General features: G+C 36.5%; 1 protein-coding gene across 1 annotated transcript in view; it reads left to right on the top strand.

Annotated features, from left to right (window-relative positions):
* LOC117406238 (multidrug resistance-associated protein 1-like) overlaps positions 1 to 9,242 on the top strand; it is a gene marked incomplete at its 5' end in the record, with an annotated part of 33,156 nt that extends 23,914 nt beyond the window's left edge. Inside the window, 4 exons of the mRNA XM_059030581.1 lie at positions 1,155 to 1,313; positions 5,423 to 5,589; positions 6,413 to 6,607; positions 7,630 to 9,242. Of these exons, the coding sequence (XP_058886564.1) occupies positions 1,155 to 1,313; positions 5,423 to 5,589; positions 6,413 to 6,607; positions 7,630 to 7,771 (663 nt within the window). The remainder of the gene's footprint in view (positions 1 to 1,154; positions 1,314 to 5,422; positions 5,590 to 6,412; positions 6,608 to 7,629) is intronic.
* Positions 9,243 to 23,524: the final 14,282 nt, after the last annotated feature.

Here is a 23,524-nt window from a genome sequence, read left to right as displayed (position 1 = left end):
CAGTTTCACATCTTTGGGTGTTGATATGCAAAAGATGAATCTCCCAAACGTATTTGAACCCTTGGAACAGCCAAATTAACAGAATCATGGCAATGTAAACTACAGCCAATGCTATTCCTTTCTATTAGAGCACTCAAAAAGAGAGATGCCAAGCCTTCAAAAACCTAAAACACAAAATAATACCAATGAAAAAGCTAATGGTTCATTAGCGCTAGTTGTATGTGCATATGACTATGATGTTTCAAAGGGGAACACTAGAACAAATCTGCCACATAAATTATATAGTACATCTAATTTATGTAGAGATCTTAAAAGAAAACTGGTAAATATAATCACCATAATCTAAAACAGGAAAAATAGTAGCAGTCACTAATTTTAATGTGCTAGATAGGGGAACAACCTTGCTGTGCGAAAATTAGAATCAATATGTGATTGACCACTGCTTTTAACAAAACCTGATGGCATCTGTATTGTACTTTAGATCTGTGAAATGCCAAATTAGCCCTAATAAAATGCTTGTTAAAACAATCAGTGATATCGTTACCCTTAATATAATTGCAATCAATAAATGTCACCTGTTGGGGCAGAGTTCAGTACCTTGAATGCTACCATATAAGGCAGTAAGTACTTGGTCTGGATAGAGGCCAGTAATATAGCATTTGCCCTGTGATTGTGGCTGTTGATGCAAAATATTGATGCCATGTTTTCTTTTCTTTGCTTTTGTTTTGTAAATAGTTGTTTTTAGTCTATGCTGCCACAAAAATAAAGTTTATTGGTTATTTTCACACTACGTCTGACTGCTGACTCATACCTCCCTGCTGCTCGGAAATCCTTAAAGGGATATGTATTTAAAGATATCCATTTTTGACAAATTCAAAATATAATAAAATCAGTTCTAAAACCTATATTCAGTCCAAGCATAGCATAAAAGAATACCTCCCACAACTCTTCTTACTACAATTTAAGGTTAAAATAAGTAAAAAATTAAAAAATAATATTCACACTTTATATTGACCTGAGGTATTTATTTATAATGTGATGAATTGTTCGTAATGAAGCACCCCCTGTTTCACAAACTGTAAACAATACAGCTTACTATTCACAAATTTGGTAATATAGTTGATGTGTTTTTTTTTTTTGTTTTTTTTTTACAGGTTGGAATTGTTGGAAGAACTGGTGCAGGGAAATCAACCCTAAGTAACTGCTTATTCAGGATCATAGAAGGGGGGAAAGGCATTATTTTAATAGATGGTGTTGACATAGCCAGTATTGGGCTACATGACTTGCGTGGGAAACTCAACATTATTCCACAGGTAAATCATAACAGAAGTGTGAGCACAGCTTTCAGTGCTGCAGTCTACCACCACAGTGCTAACTGACACATTTTATTTACATAGTAACACCAGGGTTACATAATGATTCCAGAGTGATTCAATAGAAATGCATAAAATGATTATGCTATCTGGAGAGTGAATGCATTATGGAGCTTGGGTTAAACATTTGAAAGATTTCTGCATTAGTTAGGTAGAAGTACTACAAGGCTCTCAGGTCTTTCCGTTATTATATTTTTTGTTGATAAGGTAGTTTATCAGTATCAGACTATTGGCAGCCCCAAGACAATTTGAGAATCATACTTATCACCACATAATGTGTGTGCTTGCTTAGTTAGGAACAACCCTATTAGTAAATATTGCAAAATTACAGAAACCTTCAAATATACTTGCTTGTTTTCAAGCATAACTTCTGAGATATTGGAAAGCTTGCAAAAGTATATACAGTTTAACAAAAAACTAAATCTGTTTTCATTTATCATTACTCATCCTTTCAGGAACACCTACACACTAAGCGCAGGCATTGATTAAAATCCAGTTGAAGCAATATTTTGACTATCGATAATTCCACAGCTGTTGAGGTCGACTAATCGAATAGTCGCCCCCCCCCCCCCCCCGCCTCCCATTCAAAATGAGACGTACATTAAATGCGAAATAATGCAAAGTGACAATTATTGCAATTGCAATAAATTCTGAACTTTATTTTAAAATACTTAGCTAACTTTGTTAAATAAACATTAGGCTATGTAAAAAATACCTTCCTATTAGGAAACATACAGAAATGCCATAACAGCAGCAATAACATAACATACCGTCAACTCTCGTGTGAGACTCTCGTATTTTGCAAGCAAGTGTTGCAAGCAAGTCTTTTACCGATATTGTCACAAGCTTTTCCGTTAATTACAATTTCAAATGAACTATAAAGGTTGTGACAATTAAAAAAAAAAAAGTATAATTTTTATTCAATTATTAATTTAATTTTCATTCAATAATAGTTTAGCAATGTGAGCTGCGAGGCAAACGCCTTAACATTAGCATCCTTGTGGCAATAATGTTTTCCGGTCATAACAGCGAAATACAAAATTCATTAGACTATCTAGCTAGCTAATTTATACAATCCACTTAACTAAACGATTTACTTTTCCTACGTTTTCAAACCACACACAACATGCAGACTACCGGTCTACGTTAAATCAGATCGGAAACATACCTGTGCGTTCGAGTTCCAGTGAATAAAAAATAAATAGCCTGTATAGGCAACAGCTTGCTATGTATGTAGCTAGCTTAATAATATTAATAAATAAATGAATGAACAAAAAGGCCTGAGTGGCATTAACGCACTAGCCTTCCATGGAAGCAAAAAAAAATCCTAACTAAAACTTTAGGAATAGTTAGGCTAGCAATGTCCATTATTATCATCATGTTCACTTATTCTTGTTTAAAAAAATCAGCATGTCCATCAGGTCTGGCAATACTGCAGCAGACGGTGCTCAGGCAGAGTTGTTTGTTTTTGTTTCAACTTCAGAGCCTCAGTGGCTATTGCACTGTGATGAAAATGCGACACAAGACGGCTGGCCGCACCGACTACATTATGTATAGCACCAAGTTTAAAGCCATCGTTGAAGGCGAGCTGCAAAGTGTGTGCAAAGCACAAATTCGAGCCCCATTCAACAAACTCCGAAGATGATGTTGCTGGCATTGTCGTGAACACAGGCAGTGATTTCCCCCCCTAGTTAAACCCGAATGGTCTACAGCGGTGTTCAACACATTTGCGAGATTCTCTGCTGTATGCCTCTCTGGCGTGGCGCGAGTCTGTAGAACTACGTTTTTCATTTCCCAATCCTCAATGAAATGACAGGTTATTATGACGTACGACTCGGTATTCAGTGCAGTCCACGCATCTGTAGTAATCACCACCTTCTCAGCCTTTGACAAGTTTCTGCGGACAGACGCTGCAGAATCGGCATGCATTTTTTTCGAGTCTAGTGGTAACTGTTTTAGTGCAGGATTTTTCGTGCATGGATTGTGTATTCAGGTTCCACAAATTTCATCAACTCCCGAAATCCCTCACCTTCAACAAAACGTATGGGAAGCATGTCCTTTGCCACCATATTAGCAATAAATAAGGGCTGATGTTTTTCAGCACGTACGACGTTGTCACACTGACGAGGCCTCACCGCAAAGGATGCAATGGCGGTTTGTTGCGGTCCTCTTTTCTTTTCTGTCGTTGCTAGCGTCACAGAACGGTGTTTGTCTTTTAGGTGGGTTAACATACCAGTTGTAGATTTGTGGTAGTTTAATTGCACTGCACATATTTTACACTTAACAGTGTTTTCATTTACTTTGTCAGAGTATTTCCATGCTGAACTTTTCTGTGAGTAAGCCATCGTTAGCCGAGGTACGTTCTAGTTTAGCCAATCACAGACAAGAAATAACAAATCCCACCCTCCAGTCAATCTTCATTACCGCTACATAGAGAGCCAATCAGCAGTACAGCCTTTAAAATAAAATCAATATATACATATTTTTTTTTTTTTTTAGCTTTCGAATGTTGGATTCACTTGTCGATAGGTGCCATCGTTATCGAATAGTCGAATGTTCGACTATTCGGTCTCACCCCTACTAATAAGATTATCATTTTTTACGGATTGTGCAGCCAGCTTCATCAAGGGACGGTAACCAAGTCCATCCAGGTCTTGGAGATGGGGTGGTAAATGTACAACCTGTTATTAATTGAATAACTAAAGAAATAAATCAGAATGAAAACAGTTCTGGACGCTGCTGAGAGAAAACCGGCAAAACTGTTTCAATTCCTGAGTTCGGTTACCTACTTGTTTTCATTCTGATTATTTGTGTAGGCTACAGCGTGTCCGTCAGCTCAACTAGCGAATGTCAGTGCAGTGTGATACCAAAAAAAATGAGTGGTTGGATTTGCTGTCAATCAACCCAAGTTTTTTGTTGGATCAGCTGTTTGTACATTTTTTTTGTTTTTAAAGGCGCTGTAGTTATACAATGTAGTTAATGCAACTGTGTGCACAAGTCCCTCCTCCCCCGAACCTCCAGAAGATTAGGTACCATCGCCAGTCCTGCGTCAGTCAAAGAGTAATTACATTAGTCAGGATTTGTGAAATTAAATAAAATGGTTTGCTTTGCTTTGAACACCAAATGTGAAATCAACAACCATAAGTACGAATGAAATTATATATAGTTATTTATTATCATAATGTGAAATTGAAATCTGATGCGCATGTTAAAAGTTCAAGTCCTTTGCTTCGTATTTCCTTTTTTGTTTTTAAACGGAAGTGTTCTGAACTGAATCTCTCTTTTTAACTATTTTGCACAACAGTGTATTTGGTTATTGGATCTTCTGTTAAGTTCTTTATTTTTCGAAAATAAAACGTCAATGCACTAATAAGAAATCAGGTTGCCAATTTCACCACTGTGACTGTTCACCTTAAAAAAGTTACCATTGCCACCCTCTCCCGAAAAAAAATCCTGGCTACGCCACTGTTGCCAGGGTTTATTATTTAAAAATGCGCAGTTTATTTCAAACTTTCAAAACATAATAACATAACAAAGAGTGTCTAAGACCCTTCACCGTTATATTTGTTCTCGTGTGAGACTTTCACTTTTTCAGTCAGCGAAAATATGTGCTAAAACGGAGTGAATTTGAGCCCTGTTAAAATGGCAAAAAGACAGCTACGTTTGGAGTTTTTCTACAACAAAAAAGCTAAACCTCCAACGCCAGAGATATCAACAGAAACCGAACCTGACTCTTCTGTAGTTCAGAATGTTACGAACAGCACAAGAGTGTGACGATACTTCCATTTCAAACGCTCAGGTTAGTGCAGGTGTAGCTGTCTGTCGATAAGAGACTCTTGCCTGTAAAGTGTTATTTGCAGCTCTTGATTGTGACAATCTGGCGTAGAACTGTTTGTGATTAAATATCTGGTAATGTTAGAAAGCTAGCTTAATGTTTACATTAAAATTGTTAAAATCGGGCATCGGGTTTGAGCACGTTTTTCTTGGGGGGGGGGGGGGGGGGGGGGCTGTGCCAATGCCTTAACGCATGCTATGACTTTTATCTCCAGGACCCCATTTTATTCTCGGGGCCCCTCAGGTTGAACCTGGATCCATTGGAAAGGCATTCTGATGCAGAGCTGTGGCAAGCTCTGGAAATATGTTATCTGAAAGACTTTGTGTGCTCGTTACCGAAGCAGCTGCACCATGAAGTTTCAGAGGGGGGAGAAAATCTCAGGTAAAATTAAAAAAAAAAGAAAAAAAGAAAAGCGTGCAAAATGGTATGGGTCATACCATGTATTGTAATATAACACTTAAGTTAAACCTAAAATGATAAGTATTAAGAAGTATTACACTATGCAGTAACTGCTGTAGAACTTCTCTAAAAAAGGGGGGATGTTATACAAAATGTGTATAAAGAAAACAACTGTGCTATGAACAAATGATACAAAAAGGTCTAAGTCAAACAATGCGCAATACGGGCTGAAATACCCCTCTATTTTTTAATGTACCAGGCACTACTCTTAAAAAAATGACTTGGCCATTTCAATCTCTATAGTATTCTCTGAAATCCTCCCTATACTTTCCAGACCCTGGGTGCTCACCTACACCAGTACCTGTCCATGCTACATTGATAGCCTTGGATTAGAACATATATCCTTGTTATTTTTGTTTATTTTTATTTTTTACTGATTATGTATCCTACAATATATTCTGTGTGCTTTTCTGTTGTGTTTCTGTGTAGATGAATTATACCATGATCTATTCCAGAAAAAAAAAGATTTGTATATTTCAGATAGAAACTTAAAAAACATATAAAAGTAGACATCAGGTTTTTTGTTTTTTTAAATCCCTCGTATTGCAAGTGACAAATTACACATTCTCATAAAGTAATATCATTACTGTGGTTTCCGTATGCCTTTACACGCAAGTGCCAACTCAAATTTAACTTAAATAAGCTGTAGAAAAGGGGGCATTGTGGGATTAGCGTACTTTCTCTCCTCTGGACCTGGTAATGTGTTATTTATATCCTTGTCGCAAATATGAAATTTGTTTTACAGTGTTGGACAACGGCAGCTGATCTGCCTTGCACGTGCCTTACTACGGAAAACAAAAATATTGATCCTAGATGAAGCAACCGCCTCTATCGACATGGAAACTGACAACTTGGTCCAGCTGACCATTCGGAAGGAGTTCTCTGACTGCACCATACTAACTATAGCTCACAGGATACATACAATAATGGACTCGGATAGGTAAGTCAAGGGCATTTCTCTAACAGCATATTCCTTACATTGTTTTGTTCTATATTCTGCTGTCATAGTAAATTATGTTACATAAAACTTACCTTTACTAATAAATTCTTCTTGTGTGGATTCATTTTCTGTTTCTGTTTCTTCACTTCCTTTCAAAAAGTCACCAACCCCCCCATGTCCTCAACACTGCCCTTAATGGATGAATACAGTTCATCAGTAATCAATACTGCTTAAAACAAGTGATCCGAAACAACAAGAAGAATACATTAGTTATGATAACAGTGAAGTCTAAAAAATAAATATTTATCTGGTATGATTCTGTTTAATTTTGAGTTTATTTTAATATTCAAACTTTTACCACATCAAAGTTATTATATTCATGACCAATTAGAACAGCCACCATGAAAGGTCCTCCCAATTACTACATCATTTACTACAACATGTAAATCATTTCTGTGTACATGGAAGAGACTTGAACTACTGAATATGAAAAAAAATGATACGGCATAACACGTTTTTGTTTTGAAATGTACATTTAATAGTGGTAAATGGAATTCAGCTTCTTGTGCATATATTTTGTGATTATGTGAATAAGAAATCAGTGAGGTGACACCCACATGACCCTAAAACCCTATCCACACTACTGTAATGCTGTTTTAAATGTTTTTTAAACTGAGCAATTAGCCCCCCTTATGTGTTACTGTGACTGTCAATGCTTTACTCTGTTATCCTTGGTATCTGTTTAACAACACTCTTTGTGGTTGTGACAAATTATAGTGAACTTTTAATTTCAGCAACACAACCCTGTTGCTTCGAAAATAATGTGTTGCTGCACTGCCAGCATTTCACTGTTTACCATTGTAACCCATTTCTCAAAAGATCTTAAAAGGTGCCAGCATGTTGTATATTTCAGTTATTCAATTTTATAGCAAACTGAATTATACAGTTGTCTAGAAGATTAGTCACGTAATATTACAGCACATATTTGAACTTTTTCTAACTCATATTCCATTTTCTTGCAGGGTGCTAGTTTTGGATTCTGGAAGAATTGTAGAGTTTGACTCTCCAAGCAATCTGATCCAGCGAAAGGGTGTTTTCTTTCACATGGTTTCCGAGGCTGGCATAATTCAGAACAAGAGTGACTCTGTGAGTCATTGGGACTGAAACAGTCACTGGCTTACTTGACGTACTGTAGCATTTTGAACACCTAAAGCAAAAAAAATGACAGATAGTAATTCCAAACTATTGGTCTTTTCAAGTGCATTTACATGGGGTAAGGGTCCTTATAAAATGATCCCAGTATGCCAAGGTTGTTCCTGCTAATTAATTTCAATTAAGGTATTAGCACCTTATCAGTCTTCCAAAACCATATACTGTAACTTAGATATGTTCATTTGCAGTGTTTAGTTTTAAGGAACACTCAGATATTTTAATACCTCACTTACATTTTAGAATAACGTATTTATTTTGAACCAAAACTATTCATTTTTAACCTGTTACTTGAGTCCACCTTGTTGGACTTACAGTAAATCAGAAAGGCATATGTGATGCCCCTTAGGTCCTTAATGAAAGATTGTGCTAATAAGGCAGGAAGTAATTTAAAATGAAAGCAATACTAGTAATACCAAACTACAAAACAGCAGGAAAGCCTATAGTAAATATACATTACGTTGATACATCATTCATGTGCCAACATCTGCCACCATGCAAATGGAGTTATTGTCATTTAAAACATTGTTTTATTATTCTCAATAACTAAAAGGCAATGACAACGTATGCATGTAATCAAACCAAAAATAAATACTTATTTTTAAAAAAGCACTCAGCACAAGTAATTGCACATAACCTCCTGTAGGAAGTGTATTATTGTCTCAAGAGTAACTGAGCATAGCACAAACATATTTTAAACTGCCCTGATTTGCAGTACAAAACAGTTCAACCTGCTATGTAATATTTTATATTCCACTACCAAACAACCGCTGCTGAACTTACCCAATCCCAAACAAAACTGATAACGAATCTTTTGGTTTTCAGAAGATTGTGTAAGGCTTGTGTATTTATTGTTGACACACAATATGTGGGTTCAAAAGACTTTATTGGGAGAGCGCACGGTATGTTCAGCAATATAGTCATGGATAAATGCATATTAAGTTTTCTTGTTGCAGAATCAGGGGCCTGACATCCATGATGATACTTTTCCTAAGTTTCTTCCACTTGTTGTGCTTTAAGGTATGGTATAGTACAATAGGATTTTATAGATAACACATGGATTATAATAGCCAATGATTTAATACATAATATTGGGATACTGTTTCTAAACTGCAATTTGTCAGAAAACTATTTAAATCTTCTTTTCTTCTTTTATTAAAAACCTAAGCTTGCTCTTGTAATTTAATCTGATTTTTACTTACAAATCACAATGTTGGCTTTGCTTATAACAGTGCCGTTTGGAATAAGAAAAAAAACTTTTGTATATTGCCCCTTAGATGTTTCTTTAATTGTTTACAATTGTTACAAAAGAGTTAAGAAGTCTGTTTCTGTTAATAAAGGTCAGGACTGTTTGCCTAAAAAATATAAGATGCTTTTCTTTTAAGAAAATACATATGCAGAACATGATTTTGTTTTTGTTTTGTTTTTTTTAAACAGATCACATGAACAAGTTTGATTGTAGTATTGTTATGGTAATAGAAATAAATGATATTAGAATGAAAATGTGTACTATTTTTCTGAAACGCAATTTGAAATGGCTGAAGCGTGTTACTTGATAATATCAAATATTAGTTTGGCTTCTGACAGCTCCATTAAAACTGATGAAACTAGAAGGTTTTCTTGAAGAAAAAACTGTTTGTAGTTTTTTTTTTTGTTGTTTTTTTTTTTTAATAAAAAACTTTTTATTTGAAGTGTCATCATTTGTTTTAATTGAACTGTGCTGCTCCTAAAAGTCTTTCAATGATAAAATGATACACTGCAAGCATAAACTTGATATGACTTTATTATTTACTTTGTATGGTAATCTGTAGACTTCCAATTGCATATAAAAACAACAGTAATCACAGTCCACTGAATCTTGACTGCTCAAAAACCATTTTAGATGCCAACTTCATATTTTAAATGCAATGGAAACTCCTCAGGCGAAATCTACAGGCAGTGACCTAAAGTGGCTTACATATTTGTGTAATGTGACTTTTAGCTTTCCATATGTTAAAGACATAATGTAACCCCTTGAGATATTGGCTTTATATTCAGTACACAGCTGTATTCTGTCAAATTTGATTGTGGTAAACGTACAAGAAAAACTACTTTTTTTGTGGCAGTAATTTGTACAAAGCTGTTGTTTGCTGCAGTCAAAAGCTCTTAGAAACCGTTTGAGGTAAGCTGAAAATACAATGTGTTGGTGGCCATGTGTGGCAAAGTGGTTTGCAGTGCGCAGGTGTAGAGGCGATATGATTACAAAACAGAAGACAGACAACAAAGTTCCAAACAAATTATTTTTGTAATCCCGGTCTGGCGACCGCAATGAGTAATCCCAGTCAATACACAGCAATGTGTATTGCACTGTTTCAAACAACAGGTTATAGTCTCAAACTAATAAATACAGTATAACACACACAAAGATACACACACAATCACAGTTCCAGAGTGAGTGCTAACGTGCAAGTGGTGAAATACAATTTATTTGTGCACAGTGGTGAAGTGTTGTCCGGGTTGGTGCTGGCCTTAAGCGACAGCTCCCGGTAAGTGTTAGCCATCTAATAAACAAGTATATAGTTAGACACGACAAAACAAAGAAACACTAAACACTTACAGTACAAATTTGGTTCTCCTTTAGTTTTGCTCTTAACTATAACAAAGGAACAGATCACCTAGCCACGTCCCCTTTTGTACCGTCAGTCACGCCCCCTCGGTTAGCGAGTGCAACCATTTCTCCTCCAATCCGCGGTTGCCACATCGCTTCCCTTCTGGGGCGATGACTTGGTGTACCGTGGCTCCGCCCCCTTTCTAGATGGCTGACTTCCACCTAACCCTTGGAATTAATTGTCAGACCATCCAGTCCAGGGTACTCTGTTGCCTTTACATAGCGTCCTCACAGGTCAGGAGGGAGATTTATAACCAAGATTATTTCTCTGTCACACCATGATATTGACCTAATATGACCTAATATTTTTTATTTTGTTTTGATTCAGAAAATGGCATCCCTGCATGTATTCTGTACTAAATAAATGCTACCTCTCCATTTTCCCTATGGGAAGTAGGTTTCAGTCACAGTGAACAAGAGATAAAAGTGCTAAATTGGTAGACTCTTCCATATCCAATAATGCACATATTACCAATATTTGAGGTGGAACAGTCTCAAAAGACATTACTCTATGGGACAATATTAAGAACAAATTTCACTGAAGAATTAGAGGTGGTAATCATCAAGGAATGGCCACATGCTATATGATTCCAGAACAATTTAAACAATTGCAGATCTGTAACATCTTATCACTGGAATCCTCTGTGTGCATTGTGGCTCTACAACCCTTTGACAGTCTGTGGCAAGATGGCTTGCGGGTGACATCAGACTAGGGAGGAGACAGACAAAGTACTTGCCCGTATCTTTAAGGATAATGGTCTGGATGGATCTGAAGGATTCTCTTTAGGGAATTGTAAGTATGAAATAGAACTGTTTGTTGGGCTATATTCATTCAATTTAGCGAGACCCTAGTCAGTGCTTATTTTGTTTTCTTGTTTTGTTTACAACTGAGAAGAAGTCCTAACTTCATGTCTGTTTTTAGTAGAAAAACTAAATAGTGGTATCAATGTGGCCAGTGGTATCAACCCTAATGTTGTAGTATATGATGGCCTGTACAATATCTAGAGGTTAAAACGATTTAAAAAAAAGAAAACAAGTTAAATTGTTTTTGTTTTTGTTTTTATTATACTATTTACAGTGCTTTAAAAAATCTGAATACTGAAATAAACCCACTCTAAAACAGTTCTTGAAAACATTTTCATGGACTGCAAACTTTATTTATTCAGAATTGGCTTTAAAAAACAGTCCGTGACAAAACATTCCCTTAAACATGTTTCTGTCCTTATGGATTGTAATTGATTGTCTTGTGTTTAGACAGGATGTTGTCTGGATGAGGATATTGTTTGATGCGTCATTTGCTCTTTTTTTAAGCCCTTGAACCAAAATGAAACAATCTGTACTGAGGTTGATTAACTAAACAAGCCCAGCCCACCACTTTTTCCAATCTTGGGTCGGATTGTTTTTTTGTTTTTTTTTAATTTTAGTCGTTGCCAATTATTTTTTATTATTTTCTCCCAATTTGGAATGGCCAATTATTTTATTACGGTGGGCTCACCGCTACCACCCCTGCGCTGACTCGGGAGGGCGAAGATGAACACACGCTGTCCTCCGAAGCGTGTGCCGTCAAGCAAACCGCTTTTTTTTACACTTGCAGACTCACCATGCAGCCACCCAAGAGCTACAGCGTCGGAGGACAACGCAGCTCTCGGGCAGCTTACAGGTAAGCCCGCAGGCGCCCGGCCAGACTACAGGGGCCGCTGGTGCGCGGTGAGCCGAGAACACCCTGACCGACCTAACCCTCCCTCCCCCCGGGCGACGCTCGGCCAATTGTGCGCCGCCCCTTGGAAGCTCCCGTCCTCGATCGGCAAAGGGGTTGGATTGTTTTAAATGAGCTGAGGTAGAATAAAATAATTAACATAGAGGGTCCATCAATCTTAACCGCTCTATGCACATACTAACAGCATACATTGGAAAACGATAGTGGTGTTTAATTTTAGTGGATGGGGCTTGTTTAATATATGTCTTTTATTACAATTATGCTTTTTCTTTGTTACTCCAGATCAGGGGTGCACAATTCCGGTCCTGGAGGGCCGGTGTCCCTCCTGGCTTTTGTTCCAACCTTGCCCTAAATTACTTAATTGGACCAATTATTACCAATTATTGGTCTACTTAAGTAATTTAGAACACAGTTGGAACAAAAGCCAGGAGGGACACCGGCCCTCCAGGACCGGAATTGCACACCCCTGCTCTAGATGTATGCACAGCATTCTGGGAAAGTCATTTCAAACCACATAAAGTAAGACAGAGTAGTGAAGATGGAAAAGACTATGGAATCTTCCAGATCAACAGCTTTAAGTGGTACAACGATGATACTTCCAATGGCAAAACACTGCAGGTGCAGGTAAAAACAACCACAAGCTCAACAGTATTGTGAAATGTTGTTTCTTATCACTAAAGATCATTTTTGAAAGTCCACTGAAAGTCTGTAGTATTTTGCATTTAATCGTATCCTGATGTAACTATCACTGACACTGTTATCTGCTCTGATATTGATTCGTATTTTGTAATATACTTGTACTTACTAGAACTGAAGTCATTGTATTTTATCTTGCTCTTAATTGTATTAATACTTGTACTGTGATTCTTGAAATGTATTTTTTGTTTACGACTGTAAGTCACCCTGGATAAGGGTGTCTGCTAAGAAATAAATAATAATAATAATTTAAGTTCTGTTAACTGTGACCCATACTGTGAATTGTTCGTTTTGCAGGGAGACAGTTTAATGGTGCAGTCTGGAGTAGCAGCTGATGTTAGAGAGAAGATGCGTTTGAGAGCCCTTTTGAGGCCACAGTAGCACTAGCTCTGTAAGTCACCAAGTTTTAAAGACTAAAACAGAAAATGATACACAAAGTTAATCTAAACATGAAGAAGAATGCATTAGTTAGGTTAACTGTGAATGTTCATACCCATACCAGGTTGGTATTTAAACGGCATTACTGTTTACTTTGATGTATGCTTTTAAACAATAATTCAAATGTTTCTTTTTCAGATCTTCTGAAGGATGACCTTAAAGCGCAAGTTGATTGTTCAAAGATCATTGTAGGGAAAGAGGGACTGAAATCATGGTATGTATAGACTAACATGATAGTCATTAGCTATTGGTGTGAGGGGCAATGAGACTGGCTACATTCAGGCAAGTTGTGGGCAGGCAACATTTGAACTTTCCCTCAGCTCTGCAACTGGCCTAAATAACCCTAGTCATTATGTTTTTAGCACCACTTGAGCAGAGTCTGGCGAGGTGGAATTATGTTGTGATTTCTTGGCTACACACTGTCAAGTGAGAGCTACGGTATAACAGACCTGCAGCCCAAACTCAAATCACTTGAGCCAGATTCAAACCTGGGACCCCACAGGTAAAAGGCACAACGACATGACAAATACACCCCAATTCTATTTCTTTCTGAACACCTTCATCCTTGTTTTGAAAAGAGAAATATCAAATAGATGTTCAAAACAGATAGCTAGTAATAAGTAGAGAGCAAGTATGATAAATATATGTTGATCAATATATTCAATATATCAATATATATTCTCTGTCTTTGTGCAGGGAAACCTGGAATAACTACTGCAATGGAAGAAAAATGGAGAGCTGGGTTAGAGGATGTGATTTACTCTGAAGTACAATAACTGAATTACACTGAGATACATTTGTTTCAGAACTCTGTGTGTGTGTGCGTGTGTGCGTGCGTGTGTGCGTGCGTGAGTGCGTGCGTGTGTGTATTTGTTCTTAACACAGTCTTTGAAAATGTATTCTGTGGGAATGGACTGATTCTGACATCGTCATGTTCATTGTATTGTTACAGATCTGTTGAGATTGTGGTTTCAATAATGTAAACATTGCAGGGTTTGGATAAGCAAATACTGTAACCTTACTATTTGAATAACAGTCCACTCCCCTTGTTAGCTTTAACATGAATAATCTGTAACAGCAATAATATTCCTAACAACTAGTATTAGTTCTGCTGTAGCTGCTGTCTTAGATTTAACTGTTACAAATGGAAACCACTGATGTTATTTTCAGTACAGTATTTCAACCTCTTGACTGCATTTGAAGCAAGAAACTTTTTGTTTTTGAATATTGAGTGAAAACCTATTTGTTTCTTTACTTTCTTTTCGCTATAGTGTTGAGGCTTGCATTAAAAAATGACTTCTTTTTTATTTGATTTAAACTTTTTCCTATCAATATTAAAGTGTGAATTGCAAATAAAAATGTCTCCTCTTGCTTTTATAATGGGCTTTTGGCTGAAAAAGATTTCTTCTTTTAGCTATTTCGGTGTGGTGTGCTGTAAGGTTTACAATGACCTTCATCATTGTATAGTTACCTTATGTTACAGTATACGTTGCATCCTAGCCTCCTATATGTGGAGTGGCAACTGGACTTTGTGAATCTTATAAGTCGAATATTTAATACACTGTTAACTGTTTTACAACTAGCTTATCAACATAGCCCCTTCAGTCATGATTAGTATTATTTAACATTTTAATGTTAAACTGTTAAGGTGAAATCTATGGGGTATGACAAGACCCTGTCAAGACTTGAAACAAATTATACAGGGGGTGACTGAAAGTGATATTAGCAACAACAACAACAACAAAAACTAAACAAAACAAACAAAAAAGGGCAGTTAAATTTGCCAGTTAAAAAATCCCTACTTTGGGATTATCAACTCAATGGCTGTTGAATTTGTTTAAAGGCATGTATATGTAAATATTTACTGTTATGTTAGTGAGCTAGTGATTAATATTTAATGAATTAAAAAGGTTTAATTCATAACAAAGCGAAAAAACTGTTCAGGTGAAACTCATGAATCCCCTGCCCATCTTAAGCAAAGGTATTTCTATTTCATATTTCTTATTTTTTAAAATAGAGAAACAATAATTCATTAAATAATTAGACTTGTACAAAGAGGTTGTTTTTTTTCAATATATTTGTTATAAAACTAAACAATTAAATTATACATATAGTAGCAAACATGTATACATACACACAGCAAGAAATCAACAAAAGTGTGCTCCAATTCATAACTTTTGCTGATCACCAGCTCAGCAGCAATTGCTGATTTGTACAGCAGTGATTTGCATTAGGTTATCAGTATTGTCCCATTTCCTTTATCTGCCAGATAACATTGTAAGTGCTTTTAGTACACTTAACAGTTACACAGAACTAATTCCCATTTAATGTGTAACCATTTCCTTTAACATACATTAAAGCTGGTGTTGCATATTATAAACCACAAATAAAAGAGAACTTCCAGATCGATTTGCTTCAGATCCAGATCAATTATTTATCTAAACATTTCATTTTTATATTTTTAATTGGTATTACCACCAGGTACCTAGTTCTGTGACCTGCTAAGTATTTAAAGATCTCTCGGTCAAGGTAAGCATCCCTGTTTTTATTTATTTATTTTTTGTAAAGAAGTTAGTTTAGTGGTTCACAATAACTTAAGACTTTAAGACTGTTGGACTTTAACTAGTGAAGTTTGCAGGCTATTTACTGAAAATGATAAGAAGTCTTTATATGTTCTTAAGTAAGGCTGGAACTAGACCTGAACAAAGTCTAGCAGGTCTTTCCTAAAGAGTATTGGGAATAACTATCCATGAACAATTCCCACAGTGCTACTGAGATATAAAAACAAATGACGTAGCATTTTATACCTTTATAGTAATTATATTGTGTTTTGTCTTACTTAACGGTGATAGTTGCGTATAGGAAGAACAGCTGAGGCATTTTTAACAATTCTGCTGCTTTTTGTTGATAGTTAAATACTTTAGTCTCACATTTTAATTTATAACAAAGAGAAAAAACTGTTCAGGTGAAACTCAAGAATCTCCTGCCCGACTTAAGCAAAGGTATTTCAATTTCATATTTCTTAGTTTTAAAATAGAGAAATAATAATTAAATAAATAATTAGACAGTGTACACACTGGTTGTTTTTCTCTATATATTTGTTATAAAACTAAACAATTAAATTATACATACAGTAGCAAACGTTTATACATATTATGCATATAAATATTACATTAGTGGACCAAACTACTTTTACTGTATGTAGATATTAAAACTTTACAAAGTGTGGAATTGTTATAATATATGTATAAGTTAAGATTTGTAATCTGATTGAATGTTAGTTCTTCAACAAAGTTGAGGTAATAACTGTGTTAAAGTGTAAAATAAAATGGTAATTATATAAGATACCGTAATATTGTTTAACTTCAGCAAAGAATTTGCATGTTACTGTGTTTTAAACAATAAACAGTTTCAGCCAATCAAGATTTTCTTTTATTACAAATGATACATTATTTTTCATTGTATTCTTAACTGGTACCAAGCGCAGGTAATCTAAGCCACAATTTCACTGGGTAATAAATCTCCATGGGGAATGTTGGGTTATATATATACTGATGCACAATGAAAACGCAACAGATAACAAAATGCTGAGTGCAAGTCATGTGATTTCATAAAAACGACAGGTGCTCAGCATTTGTTATTTGAGTTGAGTTAAAATTGCCAAATTGAGTTGATTAAGAGTATAAAGAGCCATTCAAAAAGACATGATTTTTAATTAACGCAAGAACAGCAGCCATGCCCCGCTTGAGTAATAAAGATCGCCTGGATGCTATCAGCATAATTGAAGACGGCCTGCCTGTGAGAAGAGTTGCCTGGAGAATGAGATGTTCTGCTTCAACAATCAGCAGACTAGTCCAGAGAAACCAGGAAATCGGCTCTGTGAGGGACAGGACACGTCCGGGAAAGCAGAGGGTCACCACACCGGCCCAGGACCATTATGCAGACTGTTGCGTTGTTCAAGCCAACCGGTGGGGCGGTGGAAGTGTGATGATGTGGGGAGATGTGGTGCAGATTGAGGGCAACCTTACTGCTAAGCGATACATTGATGAAGTCCTTGAGGCAACAGTTTTTCCGTTCCTGCAAGCCAATCCGGAAGTGTCGATTTTTCAGCAGGACAGTGCTAGGGTTACAATTGCACGACTTCAAGAAAAACAATGTTGAGGTCTTGCCGTGTACAGCTTTTCCTCCTTACCAATACATCTGTTGGACCAAATTGCTAGTACCATCCACAGGAGACAACCTCGACCAGCCAACATTCGCCAGCTGGCTGCAGCTGCACAGGAAGAGTGGCAGAACATCCCACAGCAGTCTGTCCAGAGGCTGATCAGGTTTATGCGTCAACGCTGCCAGGATTGTATTATTGTTCAGGGAGGTCATACCCGATACTAACTTTGTAATGTTTTCATTTTGACAGTGTGTCACGTTTCATACTGAAAACTTATCATGATTCTTTGATTCAAAATATAAGTTTATCGTGAAATGTAATGAGAACATTGATTTAATCACCAAAACACAACATAATGATATCTTTTCAATTTAGTCGTTTTAAATACAAGTTAATCCAATAGCAAATAATGCAAGATACGTGTTTCAAATCGCCCTTAGAAGTGCTGAAAGTAATATGCTACAGTACTGTAAATTACAGTAGATTACACAGTTTTCACATTAGGCAATACACTTACAGTACCCAACAAAATTGACAGAAAATCTATAATTTCCATAACATCTATCCAATGTGTAATCAAAGGTTTGATCAATGAAGACATCCTCTACAATCATTCATGCAAAAAAACATTTTGTTTTTCAGATATAATTGCAACATAGGTGTACTGTCTGTAATCCAATGTAAGAAATTAAATGAAACAAATTAAATGAATGAAAATAAAACATAACGTTTAGCACGCATTAATTTGCATCAAGCCTGTCTTGAGCATTTGGCCATAAATTCTCATCCACATCACAGTGAATGTCCTCATTGTTCATGCACCACGGGAAAAACCTTTTGGCATGGCGAATCCAAGCTTGACATTTGTCTGCATTGATGTCGTCGCATGCCTCATCCATGGCCAGAAGGAGGGTGGCACGCTCATGGGGATGGCGATCGTACACCTTCCACCTCCATGCTGAAAAAATTCCTCAATAGGGTTGAGGAAAGGAGAGTATGGGGGCAGGTATAGGGTCACGAATCGGGGATGGGCCCGAAACCATGCCTGAACCACTGCATGGTGGAACCTGACATTGTCCCACACAATGACATAGGTGACCCCTTCACCTTGACAGGCCTGCTCAATTTCATTGAGAAACACAATGAGGTGTGCAGCGTTGTAGGATCCAAGTAATGGCCTACGTCCTACCACACCATCTTCAGAGATAGCTGCACACATGGAGATGTTTCCCCCACGTTGTCCAGGCACTTGGACGGTCGCCCATTGGCCGATGAGGTTCTGCCCACGGCGCCGAGTTTTGGCCAAGTTAAAGCCCGTTTCATCAACAAAGATGTACTTGTGATGGTTCACAGCAGCATCAAACACCTTCACCCTCTAAAAATATATTTTGGTTAGTTCTTTTTACAGTATAGTTCCAATATGATATTGTGAAGTAGCATGTGCATCAAATAGTAACAGTAATACAGTATATAGTGCTGTACCTGAACATACTCGGCCAGCAGTTGTTTCACCCGGTCGTTGTTTCTCTCAAAAGGCATCAGGTAAATGTGTTTCATAGATACCTGGTGCCTCTTCAAAAGGCGGGCGACTGTTGGTAGGCTGATGGATGCCACATTGGCAAAGGTGTCATCGTTCTCCTCAATGGCCTGCTTTATTTCGGACAGCCGTATGTCATTCCTGGCCCTCACCATTTCCACCACTGCCCACTCCTGCTGTTCGGTCAGCACACGGCCACGGACACCACCATAGGGTCTTCTGTCAATTCTGAGGGTAGAACAGAGTATACTGTCAATAGATCATACTGTAAGAATACTGTAACATGTTTTGTGAATTTACATGCATTACAATATGTCATTTACTGTAAATGTAATGGTAAAGCATAGTGCATATCCTGCAGACTTACTGGTTTTCTTGGTGAAATGTTCTCATGATCGAATTGACAGCTGATCTTTTCAGATTGGGGTGAACTAATCTGGCAGCCTCTGCCATGGTAAGGCCTCTGTTTACCACATGGTCAACGACGATGGCCTGGACTTCATTAGACACAACAGTTCCCTGCCATCTGCCTCCCTCTCTCTGATGTCTACCTCTTTGATGGGGTCCATGCCCACCTCTTTGACCTCTTTGACGGGGCCCATGCCCACCTCTTTGACCTCTTTGACGGGGCCCATGCCCACCTCTTTGACCTCTTTGATGGGGCCCATGCCCACCTCTTTGACCTCTTTGATGGGGCCCATGCCCACCTCTTTGACCTCTTTGATGGGGCCCATGCCCACCTCTGACGGGCCCCTTGTCCACGAGCTCTTTGATTTCTTCCTCTCCCTTGCTGTCTATCCTGCTCCATGTTGAAAGAAATTGTAAGTGTTCACATACCCCCTTTTATAGGGTGACCAATTGTGGTTACCACTATGTGAAATCAATTAGCAATAACGAGTAGTCATTATGTATGGTTATCATGTATCATACATGTAATTTAGATGTTTATACTTTACAAACACACATTTTATTTCTGTAGTTCTCAAAATCCATATATAGTAGACAAACCAATTTAAAATCTATAGGTTTACCAAAAGGTTAAGTGATTAACCATTAAGAGCAGTTGGATTAAGTGATGGTCAAATGTATTTAAACAAATGAGAAGAGAATCATATGAAAAGTATTGTGAGCATTGCATTGTGAAAGGCAATTACTTTATATGAAAGGTATTTCTAGATGAAACACTGATTAGGTTTGGTGAAAAAGTTACTGTGTGAGTTTGTGTGTTGTACTTAGTCAATTGAAAATGTGCTTAAAGTTTTGGAAAAACAGCCTTTTTGATGATCTGTTTTGAGTTTTGTACTAAGTTGTGAAATTTTACCACATACTTGTGAAAATAGTACCACGGCGATTAAAAAAAACTGTATTTCATTTACAAAACTTTAAGGAATGTTTCAGCTTTAAGGGATGTTTTGTTAAGGATGACTTTTAAAGCCCAATTTGTCCAATTAAACCACATTTTCAGCTCTCAAAACCCTTTTCAACTGATTTAGAGAGGTTTTATTCTCAATTTTAAAAGCACTGTTTTATCCCAACACCCCAAAAACAGCACTTAAAGCAGTCCTTAATGTGTGAATTGGAGCCGACGCCCAGACAGTAAAGTTCCTTGTTAATATGTTAGCATGTGTGCTATAGGTATCAAATGTAGTAAATGGTAGTGTGCGTGACATGTGTGATTTGTGCTTAACGTTATTGATTCACTTCAGATACAAATCAATTTGTTATCTAAAGCTTGATGAAATTATATAATTTTATTTGGTGTTACCACCAGGCACCAAGTTCTGTGGCCTGCTAAATAAGCAGTCATTACAACTCATTAGTGTTTAAAAGCAATACATTCCTGGACAGCACTCAGGCCTGTCACAACCGCAAATGAAAGATTTACAGTATTAATTTTTAAAAATAAATTCATAGTTATATATTTATAGAGAACTATAATCATGAGATTGTTTGAATTGTGTAACAAGTAAACCACTTCAAGACTGACAGCAGACATGATTTACTGTGAAATAAAAACATTACCCCATATTATAGCCTATATAAATACATTTACTCTTCTTCCAAGATATTATCATTGTCGACGTGAAGTGTAAGAAGTTCATTGACAGAGAAGATGTGTACTGATTCAGAAAACCCCACAGTCAAGAGCAGATTCTCTTCCTGCGAAATTCTCTTGTCTGTCCTTTTCATAGCTTCAGTGATAGCCTGTGCTGGCTTGATAGCAATCGCATGGCTTTCACTTCAACAGTCCCCAGAAGGTAAGCTGCGATGTTTTTATTTTGTTTTTTCTTTACCAAACTTAATCATTTGTTTGCTTGACTACAATGAATTGGAAAATTAGAATTTGAAGTTTCAAGTTTCTGAAGTTTCTAAAACATAGAAATAGTAACATTTTCCTGAATATCTTTTCCATTTACTATGGTTCTATTAGCCCTTCCAGGACCTTTGGGGGGCCAGGGAGTCTGGATCATTATCAGGTTTGCCAAGAGACCTTCCTTTGAATCAAAGGTGTCAAGGCTTACTGCTTACACTGGCGATGTTTAGTTCCTGAATAAATTACGTTGTTTAAGGAACATAAGGAACATTTATTGGAAGACTAGTCAGTGTCTCTGAATTTGTAGTCTTAAAGTAATTGCTTAGATTACTTATCTGTCTATATTGTTAAAATAAGGCAATATGACCTACATGCTGAAAGGATGTTTGAAAGAAGGCTGAGGAAAAAGTATAATACTTGCGATATATTGTGGAAGAAAGTTAAAAAAGTAAATATAAAAGGATGAAAGGAAGAAAAAAAATATTTGTGTGAAACACATACTTAAATATGCTAAATACGTAAGTTATGTTATATAACTAAAAATATATTATGTTCCAGTAATAATACCTTATGGTGAAGCCTGATTTGTCAGGAAACAGACCCCAAAGTCTACAAACTCTTGTTTATGCCTTTCAAGATGAAACTATCTAACATCTTGCAGACCAGATGCACAGGCAAAGTAGTTGCCAGAAATGTTTTCATTGCTAAGAGATTCTAATTTCATTTTCAGAGGATCAAATCAAAATCAATGGAACTGAAGTATTTTTGAGAGGGGCATTTAAAATTCTCACAGGAGCTATCTTTAGTGAAAAGCTTCAGAACATGTCTTCAGTGGAATTCAAATCCCTTGCTTTTGATATTGAACATATGGTATGTATACATTCAATATATTCTTGACTTACAGATGGTCAAATGTTGCTGTTTGTTAAATTCTAGAGTATGTTTGTGATCTAGAAAAACCCCAGTATAAAGGGGTTATGCCAAAGAATAACAGAAACATCTACAAAAGAAACATTTATAATTTCAGAATATCTTTACTGAATTCTGGTCTACTAAGTTGTTGAGACAAACATAATAATACTAATAAAACAGCCATTGGATTTTAAGCACAACTAAAATATTTCCATTAATATATTTCAGCTATCAAATATTTACTTACAAAGTAGACTGAAGAATAAGTACAAGGACTGTGACGTTTTATATTTCAGGTAAGACTGCTTCCTTTTGATTCAAATACAGGCTGTGCACCTTCAAACTTTATTGGAAGTTTAAATTTTTTCTGTGTCCTGGTTAAGAGAGTAAGAGACATCTCTTGCTTCTAGACAAATCATTTAAACATTTGAAAAGTTTTTTTTAAGGCTCAGATCACTATCAGATCAGTACTTTTTTGTGCATTAAGTATGGATCTCACAACTGCCAGCCTTATAGTTCTAGCTCTATGCGAAAGTGCAATCAAACTGATAATGTTACAAAACTAGTTACAACTTGTAGGTATACTTCCAAGTCTCTAGCTTACCCTTCTGAATTATAAATCTACCTGACAAATCGTATGGTCTTTAAAACAGATAATTGCATAGAGGTTTAAACTGAGCTTGAGTAAACTCCTTAAAAAAAATCTGTCCCACAAGTATTATCTTTTCCAACCAATACATGCCTCACACTGACTATGCAACAAACAGATTTGAAAAGCACTTTGACAGTCATGTGGTGTCTTTTTAAGTTTTTAACTTGATGGCAATGCAATATACTAGCATAATATAAGATGAGACTAATATCTGAAGTACATTTTTTTTCTTTTTTGTGAACTGGTATTAATATGTTAATTTCAATGCTTTCTAGAAATGGAAGTGTGGTGGCCACATTTAACCTGCATTTCACAGAGTCTGTACCTAGTGAGGTTGTGAGACAAGAACTAATAAATGGTATTGAAGAAAATAAAGGAGGTGTAATGGGAACATTTACTGTTGACAAACAAAGCATTGAGGTTGGAAGTAAGTAGATTCAAGACTCATCTTCATCACTTCCAAACAAACTAGGTGTGAACATGCCCTAACTATCCACATTTCCATGCAAATATATCAGCTTTTAATAAGAAGCATCATATAGTTTTGCAATGAATCAATTATGTTAATCAATGTGAAGATGATAATAACACTGATAAGGGTATTATGTTTGTCTGTTTAGTTTTGTTTAA

This window comes from Acipenser ruthenus, chromosome 9 (genome assembly GCF_902713425.1).
Source record: "Acipenser ruthenus chromosome 9, fAciRut3.2 maternal haplotype, whole genome shotgun sequence".
Classification (NCBI taxonomy): domain Eukaryota; kingdom Metazoa; phylum Chordata; class Actinopteri; order Acipenseriformes; family Acipenseridae; genus Acipenser; species Acipenser ruthenus.
The sequence above is the reverse complement of the archived record's forward strand: the minus strand, read 5'-3'. Positions and strand labels throughout refer to the sequence as shown.